This window comes from Rhipicephalus sanguineus, chromosome 4 (genome assembly GCF_013339695.2).
Source record: "Rhipicephalus sanguineus isolate Rsan-2018 chromosome 4, BIME_Rsan_1.4, whole genome shotgun sequence".
NCBI lineage: Eukaryota > Metazoa > Arthropoda > Arachnida > Ixodida > Ixodidae > Rhipicephalus > Rhipicephalus sanguineus.
The window spans coordinates 116,706,304-116,727,738 of NC_051179.1; the positions used below are offsets into that span (position 1 = coordinate 116,706,304).

The following is a 21,435-nucleotide window of genomic DNA, read 5'->3' on the forward strand; positions in this document are numbered from 1 at the left end:
GAAGCAAATTCAAATACTGCAATATTCGTTCAAATATTCGAAGTGCTCAAATATTCGCACAAGCCTAATATTTACACATGCGGTCAGATAATATCTGTTTTACCGATACTTTCTCTCCAAGGTGGATTGTCTGCTAGACAAAGCTTGCTAGAGAATAGGTGAGTTGCAGCTTTTTGTAACTCCAAAAGCCTGCCTTTGGGCATACTATAACATGGTGTCAGAGATACACATAGAAATTTGTTTCACGTAGAAAGTTTAAGAGTGAGAGGTGAAACGGAGTTGCAGTTAGAATGTCACAATGGCACAACAGCCAGTCGGCTGTAGTGTTAGTACTTAGAATCCCACTTACTTAGAACCTGCGCACAAAACAGAGTAGACCACTCACCTCGCGGACATACTGGTTGCTGTCGCCAAAGCAGAGCAGCAGGTGTGGCAGGACGTGCACCACGTACGGCTCAAAGAGGCGCCCGAGCACCGAGCAGAGCATCTCGAAGGCCAGCAGGGCACCTTCCTTGCGCCGGGCGTTCTTCTTGTCCTGCAGGACACGTCTCGTTCAAGCGAGGCACACATACAAACAGCCATTCCTTGTGAACTCACTCGTGATGTGGTACTTTTATGTGGAGTTTGAATTTTTGCACCAAACGCAGTTTGATGAAATGTCTAACAGTGAACCCGGCCATTTCAGTGAAACAGACCGGAGTGCCCATCATCTGCATCGATACTACGCAATATTCTCGCACCAGCATCATGCTGGTCCTGTATGATACAGTTATAGAAAAACACAACGTGAAGCCCATCTCGTAACTGCCGTGTTTTTTGTTTTAACTAGAGCTGTGGGAATTGCAAAAATTTGGGTGCGAAGCGAATTCGAATATTGAAGTGCGAGTGCGAATCGAATGGAATATTTTTCGAATATTTCTAGGATATTTTTCGAATACTTCGAAGCGAAATTGCAGAAAAAGTTAGAGAGGATTCCTAAGCATATTCTTATGAGATAGCAACATGAAAGTGTTTCTTTTCGCTAGGCTGATGAAGCACTGGTGGGGTGGCGTTTCATAGTTGTCTTATCAAGAATGAGGTAATGTAGAGGCCGAATTGTACATATGCACATGATTTGGTGCAGCCAAAGTGTTGCCGACAACACTTTACACGTGATAGGCAAAGATGCCAGTTCCTCAGCCTCTCCTCCTCTTTCAACTTCTGTGGAAGCCCAACTGATGTGGCGGACAAGGGTGTGCTCCCTTCAAGTCCGGAGTTCCAAAGCTGCCTCGTAGACGTCGATATATAAGAACATCTGAAATTTTGGATGCTAAAAAGCTTCGGCGTCCAATTTTTCGGACTTCCTTCTCAAATTTCAGGCCCAAAACAGCATTAATCGAGCCCCCAACTCTGCCACATCTTTTATCTCCATGTTGGAACCAGCGTTTTCTTGAGTTAATACATTTGCAACCGTAGCGAAGCTTGAAAGGCAGCTTTGCCACAATACCGGGATGTGATGAGGTGAAGCATATTGAAAATCTAGGGCCCACTTCCAATCGGACATTGGCCGTGTCTTGGCTAAGTTCGACCGTAACGAAGCTTGAAAGGCAGCTTTGCCGCAATACCGGGGTGTGACGAGGTGAAGCATATTGAAACTATGCACCACTTTCAATCGGACGTCGAGTCTTGGCAAAGTTCGACCGTAACGGGGCTTGAAAGGCAGCTTTGCCGCAATGCGGGAGTGTAATGAGGTGAAGCATATTTAAAATCTGAAGGGGTCACTTTCAATTGGACGTTGACTGTATTTGTTTTTGGGAAGTTCGAATAGTAAAATTCCAGTGCGAATCGAATAGCAAACACTATTCGAAATTTTGAATATTCGCACACCCCTAGTTTTAACTAATCAACACAATTTTACTTTGTAGTACCTTTAGTGACAATTCTCCGTAACACCGATTCATGTCAATCCCATTCATGTGCAAAGATGATCATTTTAATATGGAGATGTGGGAATCGGGTCACAAAAAATGCGAGAAAAATTTCATTTTGGTATAAGACTTGTTTTGGCGTCTGCGAAAAATCTATGCTGTATCAATATTACTTTGCTGGAAGCGGGTTCTAGGTGCTGTTTTAAAAAATCATTTTGTCAGCGCCAAGGGCAAATAAGAAGCTCGGGATCCATAACAACACCAGAGTTCAAGGAGACATCTTCCATCTCTCCCTACACCCCACAGTAAAAACTCAGAACCGAGCATGACGGATTTGGCAGTGTATGCAGTCCTCCTGCTGGCTCAGCACACGTTCCTATTGGCTGTTTCAACGGCAATTGCCACAGTGGCTAACAGCACAGTGCTTGCCTATAAAACCTTTTCACAGCTTCGTCAAACTGCTGTTTCCGAATTGGTCACATTGTGATTGTAGGCTGCGAGTCAACATTCGTTTAAAAAGAGAGAGAGAGATAACATTTATTTACACCCGTCGAGAATGATGGGAAAGGAGGCTTTGGCCTCTGCCCCCGTTCATCCCCCTAGCCGTCGGCCGGAATCCCTTGGGACTCGGCGGCGGTCAGGGCGAGACCGACGACTTTACGTTGTAAAAAGAAATGTTAAAAATCTGACTTCCATACGGAAAACAAAGTGCAATGCTCTTCTGCTTCGTATGGTGTGAAAGGGCAGACTGTTACTGCAAGGATCAGACGATACGTGCATTATTGTACAGTGAACTCCCATTAAGACGAACTCGGTTAAGATGAATTCTCGCTTATGCCGAACAACAGAGAACCGTTTGTTTGGTTTCCCATAGACTCAATGCGAAAAAAATTCGCTTAAGACGAACCGCCCAACTGTACTCTTCTGTTAAGACGGAACTTTCGCGGTGATCGACAACGCTGGCGATTCTGCGAAACGAACACTGCAGTCTTGGTGGAGCATTCAGGCAACCGAGAAAAAGCAAAAAAGCAAAAAAAAAAGCGCTTCCCGGAGCAAATATGCGAAGCAAATCGCGACGCGGAGGGCGCGAGATAAATTAAAAACAACTGTCGGCGGATAAAGCCGGTATTCCCCCTCACCCCCAGCCAGTGGGTGGGGAAGGTGCGGGCTTTATCAGCAAAGAAAGCAACAAAAAGAGTAGGCGGATTTAAAACTGAGACCCCCAAGCCATTGCATCCCTTTGTATCCCCCCCCTCCCCGTTCTTCGGTTTCCCAGCTGGAGTACAAAGGAGAACAGAACACAAGAGCTTGGGGCCCCTCCACCATGGTCAGAGGGGCTAACGCAAGGGGAGTGAAGGGAAAAAAATAAAGAAAAAGCGACGGGAACAAAACTTGTCTGCGCGTTACAATTGAGTACGAAACCGAAACCACGTTCCTGTCAGAGGGGTCAGGTGCTTTGTCATCGCCATCACACAATGGCGGCCGAGCACATTTTGTCGGTTCGCGTTGGTTCGCGTAGGACCTGTGTGCATTGTATCTGTTTCCAGTGAAGTGCAAATTGCGATGAGCCATTTTGATTATGGAGGTGCACGACAAGGGAAGGCTATTTTGTACACTGAATATAGCTGCGTCGTGTCTTTTCCGTGTGCGCGAGGCTTGTGACCATGAGTAGCGCAATGGGATATCTTCAGCTGCACGTCGATCAAGAAAAGTTACTACAGGCCGAAAATGGGAAAATATCCGGACCTCGAAGAAAACCTTGCAGGCTTTCTTAAGAAACTCAGCGTATCATGACTTTGTCAAGGCAACAGCACGCCACCGAGGCATATGCAGAAGTGATCTTAGAGCCAGCAAAACAGGCTCACAGAAGAAAAGGACCTGCCAGGAAAATAAATTTACATTTTTTGAAGGAAAATTGTGCTTCTCTCTCTCTCTTTTGTAATCGTCAACATAGTTTTATCATTAAAATGTGGTAGCAGTATCTTCATGAAATATTTATTTTCGGACCCGCAAAATCAGGTGCTCGTACGATTCATGTAAATACTCTGCTTGTAGTTTTTATCTAGATGAGCCAAATAAATGCTTTTTCTTGTCTTTTTGCCCCCGTTGTAAGTCTACTCCATCCAGTGTTTTCAAGTAATATACTTGGATGCACTTGGCATGTTAGCATCTCTTTTTGGGGGCACTTCTGATAAGCCGAACTCCTGATAAGACGAACAGACGACCGCGGTCCCTTCAAGTTCGTTTTAACGGGAGTCTACTGTACTTGCTCAAATTTAACGAGCACCATTTTTCTGACAAAATGAATCCGAAAATTGCCTACGTGTTACAATGGAGCATGAAATCGAAACCATGTTTGCAGCGCTGGCAGTAGCAGGGACAGATTCAGTGTCATTGGCATCCCAACATAGCGACAAAGCACATTTCGTTGTGGGTTCGCGTAGGTTTATTTCATGCACAACTGCACATCTGCATCGTATCTGTACCCAACGAAGTGCAAATAGTGATGTGCCACTTTCATTAACGGGAGCCCGCAAGCGGTTAGCGTACGACGCATGTGCAGTTGCGCAAAAAGCCAACGCAAAGCTTTGCATAAGCTATTCGAAAACTGCCTACTATGAAAATGGTTCTACATTATCGCTCGGAGACGCCGACGCAACCGGCGACAATCTCGCGAAGGTATCGCCGTAAGTGATCGCCTGTCAGGTGTCGGCCATGGTGGCACTAGATTTATGAAAAGGATGCGAGAATGCAGGTGCTTGGACATTAGTAAAAGCACCACGCAACGTTGCACGGTTTTTTCACAGGTAAGCATTGAAATAAAATTCTGTACTACTAAATATTTTGTCGTTTTTCCCATTTTTCGGCTCTTGCGTTTCGCGTCTCTTACGTTCATTTTCTACGGTCCCTTCAAAAACGTATCAGCGGGGTTCTACTGTACTAAACAGCAGTACACATTAACCATCAAGTACCAATTTACGTCTCCTGACGTGCACCACTGCCACCAACACAGAAATAAATACAGTACCACAGCAGATATTGCTTCGGGTATCCATCACAATGCCTTTTCTTTCTTTTTTCCAAAGTGCAGAAAAGATTCTGGTTCTCTCGCACGACCGTACGATAGCATGTGGTGGAGATGCCAAGAAGCATTTTGAAACTATTGCAGAGTCCACGATACGCAGCGGCTGAATAGCGACAGAGCGGACAGTATTGGCTCTCCATGATACATGTGTACACGTCTGCATCGCCATCTGCCACTAAGCGAAAACTGACAGTTCCATTGAAACATGGTACAGCTGAGTGGAGCCGATCTTCCCTGGCTAGTTGCGTGAAGGACATCGCCTGCTCAGCTCATGCCGTCGCTGTGATGCAGAGCTGCTTGCTGTACCGTACGTGCGCGCTTGCTGTGTGAGTGTTATTCGTACCCACTCCGCTCCGGACCATGCACAGATGCGGCGATTAGCTAGTGGAGTTATCTCAGTGACGACGAGCGTTCTGCAAGCGATGTGCACTCTGCATCTCTGCATGTCCTAGTGGTCCTAGGTAATGGACAGAGGCGCATTGTGGCCGCCTAACAAAAGCGTGCAGTATGGATAAAACAGCGTTACGCTTGCTGTACCATACGTGCACGTTGGCATGACATTGTCAGTGCAGCAAGGTTTCTCGGTGCCTGTGACGCTTAACTCAGCAACAGTAAGCTGCTTTCATTTCTACAAAGCGGCGTGCACTTGAACGCCGTCCCGCTCAACGAGGCAACAGCGATCGGTGGCCCAGCGTGCTCAGGTTTTTGTCTATCAAAATCATGCAGTAAGCTTGAGGTAGCACTACGCCACACGCGTGCCCGAGCATATAGCTGAAGGTGATAGGGTTGCCGGCGATAAGTCCTACTTCGTCGGCGGCCACCTTCACGCCTTCATTGTTTCCCGATGCTTATCCACAAAGGTGTCGCTGCAATTGCGCGCAAGTCGGAATTATTGAGCGACTGATCCCTGCGATTCTAGAAAAGATGGGAGACCTCTTGCGGCACATTTTGGCGTGGGCAAGTTCAGCGGCGCTGTCAACATTTATGGCACAAAAAGTTATCGCGGTATGCACAGATACACAGCAACCGGTAGGCATAGGACGAACCACTATGGCTTAAGCAATCAGTGAATGCATTAATCGCTATGAGATTGAGTTGATTGGTGACATAAGGGTTAGCTACATAATACGTGTATACAGATGAGGGTCCCAGAGTGTAAATACTGAAAACGGTCGGGCATTCGTCGCAACTACGTTTTGACCGTTCGTACGTTTAGAGCGGGTATGTATTCACAAGGTTTGACTGTATGCAGTTTCAACAAGAAAGGCAGAGCTCACGCAAAGCGTTTATTTAGCGGCAAAAAACTGCATTATTTTTCCATACTGACGTTTGTAGGACATCAAAGGGGCTCTGCAACACTTTCCCAAATAGCCATGGAATGGCTTCACTAATGGAATTTATTGCCTCACGAATCGAACGGTGCAAAAATTTTTAGAATCCGTCCAGTACGAGTGGAGTTACAAAGCTTTGTCACATGCTGTAATTGCTTTTTCTCTTCTCTCGCCCCGAAGAAAGTGCAGGAAGCTAAGCAGGGTGGGATGGCACGGGGGAAAAGGATACGTCACGCATGCCTCCCGACCTTGAGTACATTATTTTTTTTTCTTTGAATGCGTGGTGCACTTTCAATGCGATCGCGCGGGCAGGCGAGTGGAGGCCTCTTGCGGCGGCCGCAGTAACTACCGAGCGCGCCATGTTCAAATCAGCCAATGGCGTGGAACCTGCCTGTGACGCCGTGAGCATCGTTTTTTGTCGAGAGAAGAAGCACTTTTTAGCTGACTTTGCAAATTGTAAATCCCAGGCCGCGTGCTGCGCTACAATGTTTGGATCGCGTGTTCTCGAGAGCCTCGACTACCGATCGGCAGCGTTTTCTGACCATTCTGACAAAGCGTTTAGGGCCCCTTTAATATAATGCTGCTCCGTCATCGTCTAGCCGTGGCCTCCGAGATTGGCTCCGGCATGCTGGAGCTAATTGCAGAAGCCACGATCTAGCGAACTCGCGGCGTGGCGCAAGATGGCAAAGTGCGTGACGAGTCAACATCTGAAGATCCGTCGTCATCGTGGCATCGGACATTTTCCAACAGCGCCTAATCTGACATCTCCTTTTTAGTAGAGCTGTGCGAATAGCGAAATTTTGGGTGCGAAGCGAATTCGAATAATAAAGATTGAGTGCGAATCAAATCGAATAATTTCGAATAATTTTCGAATATTTCTCAAACATTTTTCGAATAATTCGAAGTGAAATTACAGAAAAAGTTGCAGAGAATCCCTAAGTATGTTCTTGTGAGAGAGCAACATGAAAGTGCTTCTTTTCGCTAGGTTGATGAAGTGCTGGTGGGGTCATATTTCATAGTTGTCTTTCTTATCAAGAGTGAGGCAATGTAGAGGCCGAATTGTATTTATGTACATGATATGGTGCAACCAAAGTGTTGCCGACAACACTTTACACGTGATAGGCAAAGGTGCCATTTCCTCAGCCTCTCCTTCTCTTTCAACTTCTGTGGAAGCCCAACTGATGTGGTGGACAAGGGTGTGCTCCCTTCAAGTCCGGAGTTCCAAATCTGCCTCGTAGATGTCGATATATGAGAACATCTGAAAATTTGGATGCTAAAAAGCTTCGGCGTCCGATTTTTCAGACTTCCTGCCCAAATTTCAGGTCCAAAACAGCATTAATTGAGCCCCCACCTCTGCCACATCTTTCATCTCCATGTTGGAACCAGCGTTTTCTTGAGTTAGTACATTTGCGACCGTAGCGGAGCTTGAAAGGCAGCTTTGCTGCAATACGGGGGTGTAATGAGGTGAAGCATATTGAAAATTTAGGGACCACTTCCAAACGGACGTTGACTGACTCTTGGCTAAGTTCGACCGTAACGGACCTTGAAAGGCAGCTTTGCCGCAATACGGGGGTGTGAGGAGGTGAAGCATATTGAAAATCTAAAGACCACTTCCAATCGGACGTTGACTGTCTCTTGCCTAAGTTCGACAGTAGCAAAGCTTGAAAGGCAGCTTTGCCGCAATACGTGGGTGTGATGAGGTGAAGCATATTGAAAATTTAGGGACCACTTCCAACCGGACTTTGTCTCTTGGCTAAGTTCGACCGTAACGGAGCTTGAAAGGCAGCTTTGCCGCAATACGAGATTGTAATGAGGTGAAGCGTATTGAAAATCTGAAGGGGTCACTTTCAACCGGACATTGACTGCATTTGTTTTTGGGAAGTTCGAATAGTTCGAATAGTAAAATTTCAGTGCGAATCGAATCGAATAGCAAACACTATTCGAAAAATATTCGAAATTTCGAATATTCGCACACCTCTACTTTTTAGTGACAACAAAGTTGTCCACAAAAAAAAAAATGTTAAAAAAATCACCGCAAAGCTGCACGTCATCGGGCTGCTCCATGCGCGTCCAGTGAAACCACGCATGACAGCGTCGAAAAATGAAGAGTGGACGACACGGATGCCACAACACATTCGGAAAAGCACATGTGGCACGAACTCAAAGTGTAATAACACAGAGCAAGGTTTTTCTTTAATGGCGCCACCTGGTGTCATGTTAACGAAGTGCAATTCAGAGACTTCTGCAACACCCGAAGAGTGGCACTGCCAACGCAAAAGCCCTTTTTTTTTAAAGATTAAAGCCGGTGCGGTTAGCATGGTGGCACCTGCAAGCAGCTGAATGAGGTTTGAAAGGAGGGGGGTGCGCCTGTGCATGTGCCCACGACGGCAAGAACACCAACTCGAGAGCAAGGAGGTTGAAAAAAAACTTCTGGAGTGGAGGCGGCGAGCCGCCGCGGAAGCCGACGACCGCCATATTGCTCCGGGCAGAAAACGTGTCGGTCGTCGCTTGAGCCCGCGCGGAAGTTCCACAGATGGCGAATTTCTCCGCTCCTTTGGTGACAAGCGAGTGTTGTGGATGTCTCACTTGTTAGACTGCGATCTACTCGATAACCACATTTACAATTTGTCAAAGATTACCAAGCTGTATATAAAAAACGCCGGGCCTGCGCGCAGCACAGTCACAGCGAAAGCTGGAAGAGCGGCCTTTCTAGAGCCCGTTCTAAACTCTCTTGGGGAAACTAATACAAGTACACTTTCAAGGTACAGTAGACTCCTGTTAAACGAAAGCTGAAGGGACCAGGAAAATATGTTTCATTTAACAGGAGTTTCGTTTACTGAGAGATGAAAAGGGGTGCAGAATTCAAGCACAAAACCAATCATGTTAGAGGCAGTTGTTCCATTTAAGCAGCAATTTCATTTAAGAGAGTTTCGTTTATTGAGAGTCTACTGTACCCACTACGTCGCAAATCATAATTTTTGTGAAGTACGGAAGCAATCACTATGCCATTATTCGTCTTTCTGCGGATAAGCGAGGTGCCGCTACACATCTGTAAGGTATTATGTGAACTTTGTTGATGCTGCCTGTGGTTCCTGGATGAAGAATTATGGCTGAGCCTTTTGTAATGGATTTGAAGCAATTAACGATCCGGTCACTCATTGCGCAATTAGCATTATGTGATGCCTGGTCATTATTTTACTCTTCTGACACGCTATATTACACATTTAACGCAATTCCTTGCCCGACATGACGCCTGTAAAGATGTTTTTGCAAAGGAGTTCCAGTCACTAGCCTGGCTCTGTGGTAGAATACTCGACTGCCATGGAGAGGACCCGGGTTTAAATCCCATATGAGCCTGTTTATTTTTATTTATTTAATTTTTCTTATTTCGCACGATAGTAGTTACGGACGCCGGCGGCGGCAGCGGACAACCATCCCACAGCTGTTGTGATTTGATAAAAGCTTTCGCTGTAAAATAAGGCTTCACCACATTTCAAAAGAAATCAACCGGAAGAAAATGCGGCAGATCCCACGCGTTGTGGGAATCTGTTTCATGCGAAGCAGTCAGTGAGTACTGCTATGCTGTATTTTATGGCTTTGAGCCAAGCGTTACGAGGTGGATCAACGTGTTTTTGTAAGTGTAGTAGCTGTGTGCACATCGTGGGCTTACCAGGCACGTCAACACTGGCGTTTAAACGGCAACTTTGAGGTGCAACGTAACGTCAGCCCTCACGTTAGAACACACACGTCAGTATTATCGAAACTAAGTGCACATTATGGTGCAACCATGTGGATATCATACGTAACTTTCGTTAATGTATTCCTCTGGGTCGAGCAATGCTTCAATATAGCGTGCTGAAACATAGGAATATAAATGTAATGTTTATTACACTACTATAAAAGCGGAGCCAACACTGGAACCGCAGACGTTAATCTGATATGACGCCTGTATCGTAGGAGTACATACGTACTGTGCATTGCTTTCTTGCAAAATTAGATAGCCAGCACCACAACCACACTTGACGTTGCACAGACATTACGCCTGCATAGGCTGTTTTTCCGAACCAGTCTATATACCCGACGTACCTTTGTGGTAGAATACTTGATTGCCACGCAGAATGCTTGGGTTAGATTCCTGCTGTGATCTTAATATTTATTCTTTCCATTCGTCGGGTCAACGCTGCCGATGTCGGTTTTTCTTAATGCTCTCGCATTAAAGTACCAATGTCTGTTCTCGCGGTTCCTGGGTAGATATAAACTGTCAATCACATGTGGCGCATACCCGTACACCACGGCCAGTGGTAAACGGCTATGTGCCACACGTGTCTGGAGGAAAGGGTTTGACGACCTACGCGACAGAATTTTCCCGTTATTCATGTCATGATACGACAGCCATATCCGTCCAATCCTCTTACCCTCCCATGCCGATTTTGGTCTGCACCAAGTAAAGGAGGCGATCATGAGAGCACCTCGGCGTAGGTGGCTAGGCAGATAGATTCGTAGATAAAAACGCTGAATGTGCGAAAGGTTCGCTAAGAAATGCCTCGCATTTAAAACTCCCAGAGCGGAGTAAGAACACGGCTGACAATTAAGGACTGTTACTTTGAAAAAAATTATAGACGAGTGTAAACAAGAGCTGCAGCAAGCTAGTCAATTAATCTGCTTTCGTATCTCTTCTTTTGCTGTGTTTACTTTTTAAGGGTGCGTATTTCATATGGTTAGTTTCGTGATTGTCTGCATTATGCATAAACCAGAGCAGCAGCAAACTGGTTAACTAGTTTGCTTTTGTATCTTTTCTTTTGCTGTGTTTCGTTTTTAAGGACGCGTGTTTCATACGGTTAGTTTCGTGATTGTGTGCATTATGATGCATTTTGAAGTTATTTTGGATTTGTTGCTTTATCGATTCACGTATAAACCACATTGTATATTCTTCTTTTTCCTTTGAAATTGTGTAAAAGCCGGGCGTGAATAAAATTTTATGTACCACTTATTAACTCCTCCATGTGCTTCATTTCGGGAATGCTGGAAGCGAATTCTACGTGTTATCAGGCACGCTTCAGCCCATGTATTATGGTGGAAAAAACTGCCTTCTTCAATCCTGCAGGACAACAAAAAAATTCGGCCAAATAAGTGACACTAACTATCCAGTTCTCACGCTGAAACGCCCCTGCGGAAGCTCACAATTACGCTGTCCGCGCTCAAGCTGCCCTGCCTCTTGCCCGGAGCAATATGGCTGCCAACCGGTTTCCCAGGCTTCACCCGCTCGCGTGGGCGCGTATAGGGGACCTCCACTCCAGAAGTTTTTTTTAAACCTCCTTGCTCGAGAGGCACAGGCCCGCCTTGCACACAAACGAGTGCTCACTCTCGACTCGCGGTCGCCGAGGCTTTGAGCGCGCAATGCGTGCCACCGCCGCTTCATGCTCCGTTGTCGGCGGGGCAATCGCAGAAGATGCGTGCAGTTCCTGCTCGTGCCAAAATAACAAAATCCGGGGTAAAATTTTGAGGTTGTCGGCGGCGAAAATTTGTTATATCGAGGGTGTCTCCTGCTGTCACTTTGCTACATAGAGGTCGCAAATACATGTGCTTCTATGGAGTAACGGTGTGGAATAGAAAAACTGCGTAATATCGAGGAATTCGTTGTATGGAGGTTCGTTATAGGCAGGTTCAACTGTACAGTTACCATGTTTACTCGAACCTAACGTGCTGGTCATAATGTAGTTCAGCGCAAAAAACAGGCAACAGACGAGCGAGAGGACAAGGACACAGCGCTGTGTCCTTGTCCTCTCGCTCGTCTGTTGCCTGTTTTTTGCGCTGAACTACATTATGACTGACTCGTTCCAACTCGCCCAACAAGCAACGTTGCTAACGTGCTGTCATGTCTAACGCACACTCAAGTTTCTATAATTCAAGTAGAAATGAAACTTAATGTAAAGTTACTGCATTACGGCATGCTCCAGTGTTGATGGTCAGTAAAAGATAAGCTCAATTTACCCTCATTGAACGTAAAATTTATTCTCTTGGCAGTTTTCTAATGTGGTTCAGTTTTCTCTCGTCTAAATCACTTCTGGATACACCTCGATTACATTCTAATTCAAGGGCCTCAAGCACGCAAAAAGAAAAAAATAACGCAGCTATCGTCAATTTTAAAAATAAATGTGCTTTTAACATTAGGACTCTTAAGTGACGGAAATGTCGGACGCCGTGGCTTCTAGTAAACGGTCGAACGCCTTGCGAAAGTATAACTACCCCCGAAAGCGGCTCCACCACTCAGCCACGGTCCAGTCGACGGATAGAAACGCGGAGCTGGGGACGGCGGCATCCACTGAAATGTAATCAACGTATGTGATATTTTTTAGCACCAACAGCTGTAGGCGTGAAAGAACTAAGCACGCGCAAGCACGACCAGAGCGGTGAGTACAACCGCGAACCGCGCGCACGACCACGTGAACTCCAACCAGCTTGAACTCCTCCGGCAAATAATACGCCAACGCGATGGCAGAAGTAAATGCCAATCTCGAAGGCCTTGCTTTCGCAAGCAATAACGTCGTAGACGCCATCTTTGCAATACAAATCTCAAAGGCTATGCTTTTATTATAAGTAAATGCCAATCTCGAAGGCCTTGCTTTCTTGAGCAATTACGTCACAGATGCCATCTTTGCAATGCGGATCTCGGAGGCTATGCTTTTGTTTGCGTCAACCGAAAGTATCTGTCGCTTGTGCCTCTCATGCGGCTAATGTTACGGTCAAACCAGGCCAAGCTGTGTGGAAAGTCACCATGGCCGCTCTCTTCGGTACTCACTCGGTCAGCTCGGAGCGCACTTCACGACGTATCATACGGGAACGGTCCCACAGTTACGACGTAACAGCGGGGTTCCCAATAAATTGTGCCCTATGGGAGCTGTGCTGGGACCGGCGGAAAACGACGTAACAGCAGGGAAAACGCATCAGAAAGGAACGTAACAGCAGGGTTCTACTGTACATAGTTATGATGCGTTACCATCAGGCACATATTAACGAGGTTTCACTATAACGAAAACCTGTTTGTAACGAACTTTTTCGTGAGTTTGTCAATTTCGTCATATCCAGGTTTAACTGTACTTTAAAATGAGGATGAAAAACTGGCAAAGACTGGAGTTCAGTTGATAGTGAAACAAAAAGAACTTTTAGAACCCACATCCTCCTCTCAGTGATCTAACAAGGTTACTAAGGTGCCCATCAAGAGCTAAATGTGCGAGCTTATTTTTCAAATTATGCATTCGACAGACAACGAAGCCCATTTTACGTGCATTCTGGCAACACGCATCCTTACAAAGGAATGGTACCAAATGTGGTCAGAACCTGGACTGCCTCAGTGAGGGTGTTCATGATGTCCAGCTGCTTGAGGGATAGGATGCCAAGCCCACGCACAAGCCCAGCCAAGCCGTAGGCAGCGCCCCTTCTCTCGCCATAATGCTCCGAGTTGAGCAGCTGGTTGAGCAGCTTCTGCACGAGCACGGGTGCTTCGTCCTTGATAGCCGGGATCAGAGGAGGCAAACAGGTGGCCACTGCCTCTTGCACCTGGGCAACGCATGTGACAACCACGTCTCACTACAGTGCCACCCAACACAAACGCACACGGCCGAAACGCTACTGGCTGAGCACTCAATTCGCGTAGACAAGTCGTTTTTCAAGCTTCTCTGTTCTTCAGAATCAGTATCATTTGAAAGGGCTCAATTACTGATGGTTAAGCTACAACCACTCAGGAACAGTTGAGGAAGACATATGGTGGTGCCCAGAACAGTTTTTAACAATGTGAGTAACCTAATACATTAAAGTACTTTTGAAATCTGCGATGCCACTGATATTTGCCAGTCATGTGGTACAAGCGCGAAGTCTAATGAACAATAACACTCAGAAAAAGAAACACCCATCTTCTATTTCTCAATTAACAATAGACTTCCTCGGGAAAAATTCTGTAGATTCAGACTGAGATACAGAACAGCATTCTATGTATCTAAAATTGATAATGCCGCCTTCAAACACCGAGTCAAGACCCTGTAAAACCTTGCAATTAAGGTTCAAGGAAAAATGTCCCTGAATTTACTGAACAATGAATTACTGAATATATCAAAAAGCAACCAACAAGAAAGCTTACTACATTATCAACCATTTGTTTGTTGAATACAGTCAACTGCCGATTTTTTGGACGGCCGATTTTCCGGACATGCTCGAAAATTCGGACGCTTTCGCGGCACTGCCACCAGCCCCATAGACGTCAATGTATAAGAACGTCCGAAATTTCGGACACTGACTCTCTTCAGCGTCTGATTTTTCGGACTTTCTGCTCAAATTGCGGGTCCAAAAGGTATTAATTGAAGACCCCACCTTTGCCGCGTCCATCAACTTGTAGGGTCAAACCAGCGCTTTCGAGAGTCTAACTGTTCGCAACAGTAGCAGAGTCCGAAAGTCAGCTTTGCCGCAATGCGGAAGTGTTATGGGGTGAAGCTGGCCAGAAATTCGAAGGGGCCGCTATCACGGCGCCGTGCGGCGATGTCCTTACGGATAAACAGTGGAAATGAGTGGAGGCGTGATGGCAGCAGGTGGCAAACGCGCCAGTACTGCTTAATCGCTGACAACCCTTACGATAAGCATCTTCAGTTAACTGCTCGGTAGTGCATGTGGCCTAGCGCAGTTGCATGCGTACTGCACGCATTTAATAGGCGAGAACCCAAACGCGCCGCGCCGCCATTCATGCTGCCTCTTTGTGCGAGACCGCTAAGTGCGCCGCACAGACGCGTTGCCTTCACGAACGAAACCAGCTCGCCATTGCCCCACCCGTGCGCAGTCAGGAACGGAGTGGGCATCACGAACCCTTTCATGACAAATGCATGCGTACGGTACAGCAACAGTACGGTGACTGCGTCAGCTTAGTTGGTGATGTGCTGCACACAACTAGAAACGATCGGCTTCACATGGCAGCACATACTGCGTATCGGCAGAGATTCGGCAATGTGTGTGAGCGCGTTTACGAGCGCACACGAATCGGGGAAAGCCGGACAAGTCACCCGCTCTTCCGCCACAGTCTTTGTGTTCTGCATCATCGTTTCCAAACGCTCCATGCGAGAGAGCCATAATCTATTCCGTGCTTTGCTGGTATCAGCGGCGCTCATCACAAGACGCAAATTTGCAAGTGGCGGTTGGCACGTAGTTAAGCGCGGTTTGCGGCAGGTACGGAATGTATTTCAAGAGCCTTGGCGCGCACCAAAATGCCTGATAAGTGTACTGGGAGGCATTAAAGCTATTTCGGACGTGGCTGCGGCGATTTGACCGCTTGAGCGGAATAAAAAAGCATGAATTCGTTTTTTTGAACTGCCCGATTTTTCGGACAATTTCGCGGTCCCTAGGGAGTCCGAAAAATCGGACGTTGACTGTAAATCCACAATCCTTGCTTCTATGTCACAAAAAATCAGTTGCCAATTCTGCAATTCTCTCATTACTGATTAGCGTACAGCTGCAAAGCATGGATTGTGTCTTTATTCCAGTAGATGTGCTTTTCGTTAGAGTATATCACTTGCAGTTACTTCTTTGCGACTGCATTGGTTGGCAACAGATCTTTATATCCAGCATGATGTAGCTGGCGGGTTTTGTACCAGCATGCAAATCCTGGTAGAATTGTTTCTCGTCCTCGACAGCTTCTGCCACGTTTGTGATGTCACGCATGCCTTCAACCGAATCCAACTAAAAATGAAGCTACAAATCGCTACAATAGCTGAAAATTAATCAGAAACTGTTATTTACATGATCACAGGTGGCAACCAAGCAGTTCTGAAAGCATGCCCTGAGGTAAATGCAGAGATAGCAAACGTGAAGCAATCCACCACATTCCTGTCATTCTAGTGTGCATGCTGTACGATTCTTGCCGATATCCTACTGCAGACTATGGTGATTCAGCAGTCCACTGCTTTGCCATTGCACAGCATACTTGCCGTATGTGTGCTCAGACCAACCTGACGCTAGTTCATGCAGATTGGTGTGCTGAAATTTACATCAGTATTAGCAAGAATTTGATATCCAAAGGAGGTTTCAGTGCCTGACAAACCTGGAGAAAGGCTTACAGGACCAGTGCGCTGGCACGTTAGAGCTGACTAAAGAAGACCTTCATCAAATAAATAACTTGATGCTCGACTCTTGACTCCGAGAGTGCTGTTAGCCAGCCTACCCACCTGTTGTGAAGGTGTAGCCAGGGTGTCGATGAGGCGGTTGACAATGGGCTTGACCTTCTGGTCATCCTTGTCCAGATGGCGTGCCAAAGTACCCATCAGGATCACCACACTTTGTCGCACCTGGTCGTAGCTCTGGTCTCTCGGTGCATCGTCCAGGAAACGCTCGAATAGGGGCAGCAGGATGTTCACCTTGCTCTGCACAGTGCATGGGGATGAGCCTGAGCCAAACCTCCTGGCTGCGGATCTTTGACTACATCTGCTCAACTCTAAAGGGTCGCCAAGTGCACTCGATACGAGCAGACAAGAATGGTGGATAGATTATGTGCGGTTGATCGTGCCTGCGGAGTACGAAAACTCTGCATGCTCAGAAAATCTTTCAGAAATCAAAGCAATCAAGATCACAAAATCTGCATGCTCACAAATCAAAGCACGAGTGTCTCAACTCTTAATGGACAATTGCTTCTTGCCAGGGAATTAACATCGTACGCCTAAACACTTTTACATCAGGCCCACAAAATGGCAGATTTTGGGACATGACTTCGGCAAATCGTCCTCTACAGAATGCACGGAACTAATATATTAAGTGCACCACAGTAAAAATAAAGATAAATAAAGAAATAAAGAAAACGGACCAGTTGCCTAAAGTGATGCGGCCCCTATACCTCCGGTGTTGGAGAAGGCAGAGGAAAAACGATTGCAAAAATTTGGGGCGTTATTGTATAAGGCATGGAAGCAATATCACTCACTGATTCTAGTCAAGACAAAGGAGTACATTCAAACCTCAATATAACGAACACGGATATAACGAAATATCGGTTACAACGAAGTAAATAAAGACTAGCCTTGCAATACATAGTGTTAGGAATATACGTTTATAACGAATTTTCAGATATAACTAAGTTATTTTCGTATAAGATTAACTTCTTTATAATGAGGTTTGAGTGTAGAGTGTCTACGTGAGCAGCTGTAGGTCACGTGGGTTTTTGTAGCACTTAATTCGCCTGCCGTGTTTCGCTCAAAGGGCCGTGCAAAAAAATACTTAAGCTCAGCTTTGACCAGCATCGCAAAGTGAAACTTCAATTTGTCGTCTCAAATAATCACAAAACTTGAAAAAATATTGCGCCCATATTTCCCCCGACATTAAAAACTAGTGTAAAAGCAAACTGTGATGGGGCCTGATGAGGGGCCTCTCAGCGCATCTCTAGTTGCAACATCCTCTTTTAAAGGGCCCCTAAACCACCCAGCGGTCGAAATTTAGTTAAGGTGAGGAAGTTGTGCTCGAGTTTACAACGAACACGTAGCCGTGAGAATTTTTCGAAACGGTGCCGTAATAGCGGAGTTACACGCGTTTGATGATCGAAACGCGACGATCGCTTCTTTCCCTCTTTCCTACGCTACCCTCTTCCAAAACCGCTTTGCCCTCCTCGCTGAGTGCCCCTCCTCATCTCGCGTGGCATACGTCACCGCTGACGCGCCGTTCGAGACAGCGTCTACTTCCGGTTGCCGCGACTCTGGCGACTCCGACGCTCCAGCTCGCCATCAACTCTGTGTGGTATCTGGGTGCACTGTTCGTTGACTAACCGCTGTTGCTGCCGTGCCGGCCCGTGCCCCTAGAAATCGTGCCGGTATGGACCCTGTGTTGCGCGCACGCCTTCAAAGGATCGCCAACGTGATGGACCCGTACAGGGACACGCCGTGCCAGACCACCTCGGCTCGAGATGAGGAGCCGAGCTCGAGTTCACGGAGCTCATAAAACCACAAGGCGAGGATGTGTAATTACGCTAACGACTTGGCGGTTGCGTTACGGGCCGCAGATGTCGATTCGCAAGCGGCAACACGACCAAGAACAGCAAGGTGCGCGCAAACAGCTGTTTGCAGAGTAATCGGAAGTCGTCGGTTGTCGTTCGGCCAATCGCAAGCATCGAAAGTGATAACGTCATCGAGTTTCACTGGTGATGTCACCCATGTCAGTGTCGGGAATGGCGGGGACCGGAAAGGAGAAGCTATTGTTTTTCGAAATTGTGGCGCACCCGCGAGCTGTAGCGCTACGGCGTGTGGCATCGTTGATCGCGACGGCATTCTGCACGCGATGCGCTTGTTTACTTTAAGTGTTTGGGAAAATGTCGGAGGGGGTTTAGGGGCCCTTTAAAGCCAGAAAATGTTTTAAGCCAGGCAACAATGTGCACCCTTAGCTTCTTATCTGAACATGTATTTTTTCAGTGGCAGCTTTTTGCATAACAGCGTTGCAGATGCAAGAACACGTGGCAAGCGTTCAGCTCCGAGCATTGAATACTGAAAGATGTGAGCAATGTTGGCCAGGTACTGAAGGTGCTGGGAAGCATGGTTTCTAACCAAGATTACCACACCTCACCATTTCATACATAGGAGGCACTGATGGAAGCAAGTGTGCCATAATTGATGCAAAAATACTTATGTGCATCATAACAAGACAGACAACTGTGTTTAAAGCTTGAACTGATGAGAAAGCTTTGAACAAAGAATGTTGCAAAAGCCACCATTTCAACAAGGCTCTGGCTGTAGCGAGATTTCTTGTTCAAAGGCTTTTTCATCAGTTATGCATCACATAATATCATTGCGTAATGCAATCACATGTTAAAGGGGCCCTCTAACACTCTTCAACCCCCCATTTTTTACTCGTGGATTGCGTAGACTGAAGTACGGACGAACTAGTGCAGCAAGAACGGCAGCGATAGCGGCACGCAGTACGAAGTTATTCAATTTAGAAAATTCAAAATACAAGAAAAAAAATGCCTGCCCTCAACTCGATTTTCGCGGGGTCACGTGACCACATTTCACTCTCTGCTGTGACGTCGGATGGCGCTCCAATGAAATGGGCTGAGAGCTCTTACGTAGGGGAAGCTTGCACACCATTGTTGCTTCTCCTTTCCAACGCATTGTTGACGTCGTTGCCATAGTAACAAACGTGGTTCCTGAAACCTGACTTGTCAGAACGTGAGCGGGCGCTACTGCTTCGAAGCGAGGCTGGGGAGGCTTTGTCTGCTGTTCCTTACAACGACATTCCGTGTCATTCCCTCTTCTCATTCTGAGAAGGGAATTTGTGGAGCGGCATGGGCGGTTAAACACGGTCGCCCCTACGCGGGTTGTTCGGTGAGCAGCCCGACGAGTTACAAGTGTGCAGCGACAACAATTCAACGAAGAGGATTACTTGCACCATTTCAACAACAATCATGAGCCTACCGCACATGCGGAAAGAGGCAGCTCGCAAACGTACACACGCAAAAAGAAGGAAGAGGGGCAAGCGTTTCATATGGACATCCGACCGGCGCAGGCAAAAAAAAAAAGAAAGCCAGAGCAGCCAGAGCAACCAGAGGCGAAATGGCAACCGGCGCCTCTGTCGTACTTTGTGGTTGTAGTGATATTTTTTGTTGTGACGGTGGCTATTTGGAGTTCATTGATAAAGCACAGAAAAGAAAAACGAAACACAATAGTAATCTCAACTTTGATGCAACGCCGTTATTACTTCTAACGTTACATTTATCCAATCATAGGCCAGCGCTCATCTTCGTCATTTCCGCCCGCAATAGTTCTGGCAAGCGCCACTACGCGCTGATGCGGTCAGCAGCGATGTAGCGACTTCAACGTGTGATTAAAATACTAAATAATTTGATATCGGTGCTTAAACGTATGCTAAAATTATCCCCAGCCATCAGTCTACGCAACCCGCAAGTAAAAAATGGGGGGTTGAATAGTGTTGGAGGGCCCCTTTAATGAGCTTGCAAGTTATGAGCTGACTTCAATGGTATGGCTTATACTCGTCAGGTTTTCGAATGAGCTATAACATTCAACAAAAGAACCGACAGCCAAAAATGGTGAGCCTGCATACAAGTTCGCCAGAGTGAAATTGCCTCGTACTCTTGTACACTGCAGACTGGTCTGCCATGCTCAATACGTGAACAGACCGATGTACAAAAAAGACAGACAAGCAGCTTGCGAAAAGGGCAACTAGAGGCTCTGTAAGCAATGAGAAGGAGCGTATGGGGTGCGAGATTCACATTTCCATGGAAGTCGACCAGGGCTGTTGCCGCATCCAGGAGAGTCTTGTGCACCACCGGGTGGGGGTCGGACAGTGCCTCTTGCACGTAGAACTCCATCAGCTCTGGCACGGCAGGCGAAGGCACCAGGGGTGCCAACTGTCCCAGTGCAAGCCCCACGCCACTCCGGGGCTCCCATATGTCTGGTGGCCGCTCCATGATCACCCGCCCAAAGCTGTCTCGCACGGGCTCGGGACGCTGCATTACGCACACACAAAGTGAACCTTCAGGTTTTCCAAAAGCAACTATGGTCAACGTCCAATTTTTTTGGATTACCTAGGCATAGCGATGTAGAGGGGTTTGGTTTAATGCTCATAGAGAAGATGAGTAGCACGAAGCACAGAAGTGCAGAATTGCAGACAAACAAGGAAGCACTGAGGAAGCGAAAGAGCGACGAACACAAAAGCTCGTGTTACCGTATTTACTCGATTCTACCGCGCCTTCGATTGTAACGCGCACCTGTTTTCCGCGACCAAAAAGAAAAGAAAAAAAACGTACAACATCGATTCTAACGCGCACCCATTTTTCGTGAGAGAAATGAACAAAAGTACGTAGGAGTCCACCTTCGCACATTCAGAAAAACAGGTATTTGGGTTTTAAAGAACTAAAGTTTCAAAAAAAGAAAACACAAAGTCAAACGGCGGGCCTTGCCGCTGAAACTGTCACCACTACGGCGGCGATACGAGTCGCGTAATGGATCAGTCTTCATCGCTGTCGGACAACTCCTTGTCGCTGTCAACGCTCTTCAAGTTCGGCAAACCGGCCCTGCTTTTGTCCACAGAAACTTTTTCGTGAAGCTTTGCTGTAAAACAATCTTCTGCTTCTCTTAGCGCCAGT

At 46.7% G+C, this 21,435-nt stretch overlaps 1 protein-coding gene across 1 annotated transcript in view; it reads right to left on the reverse strand.

The window, feature by feature from the left end:
• The window catches only part of LOC119390613 (eIF-2-alpha kinase activator GCN1-like), a 298,045-nt gene that overhangs the window by 142,684 nt on the left and 133,926 nt on the right, over nucleotides 1-21,435 (reverse strand). The window contains 4 exon segments of the mRNA XM_049415316.1: nucleotides 386-535; nucleotides 13,662-13,880; nucleotides 16,526-16,720; nucleotides 20,560-20,796. Coding sequence (XP_049271273.1) covers nucleotides 386-535; nucleotides 13,662-13,880; nucleotides 16,526-16,720; nucleotides 20,560-20,796 — 801 coding nt within the window.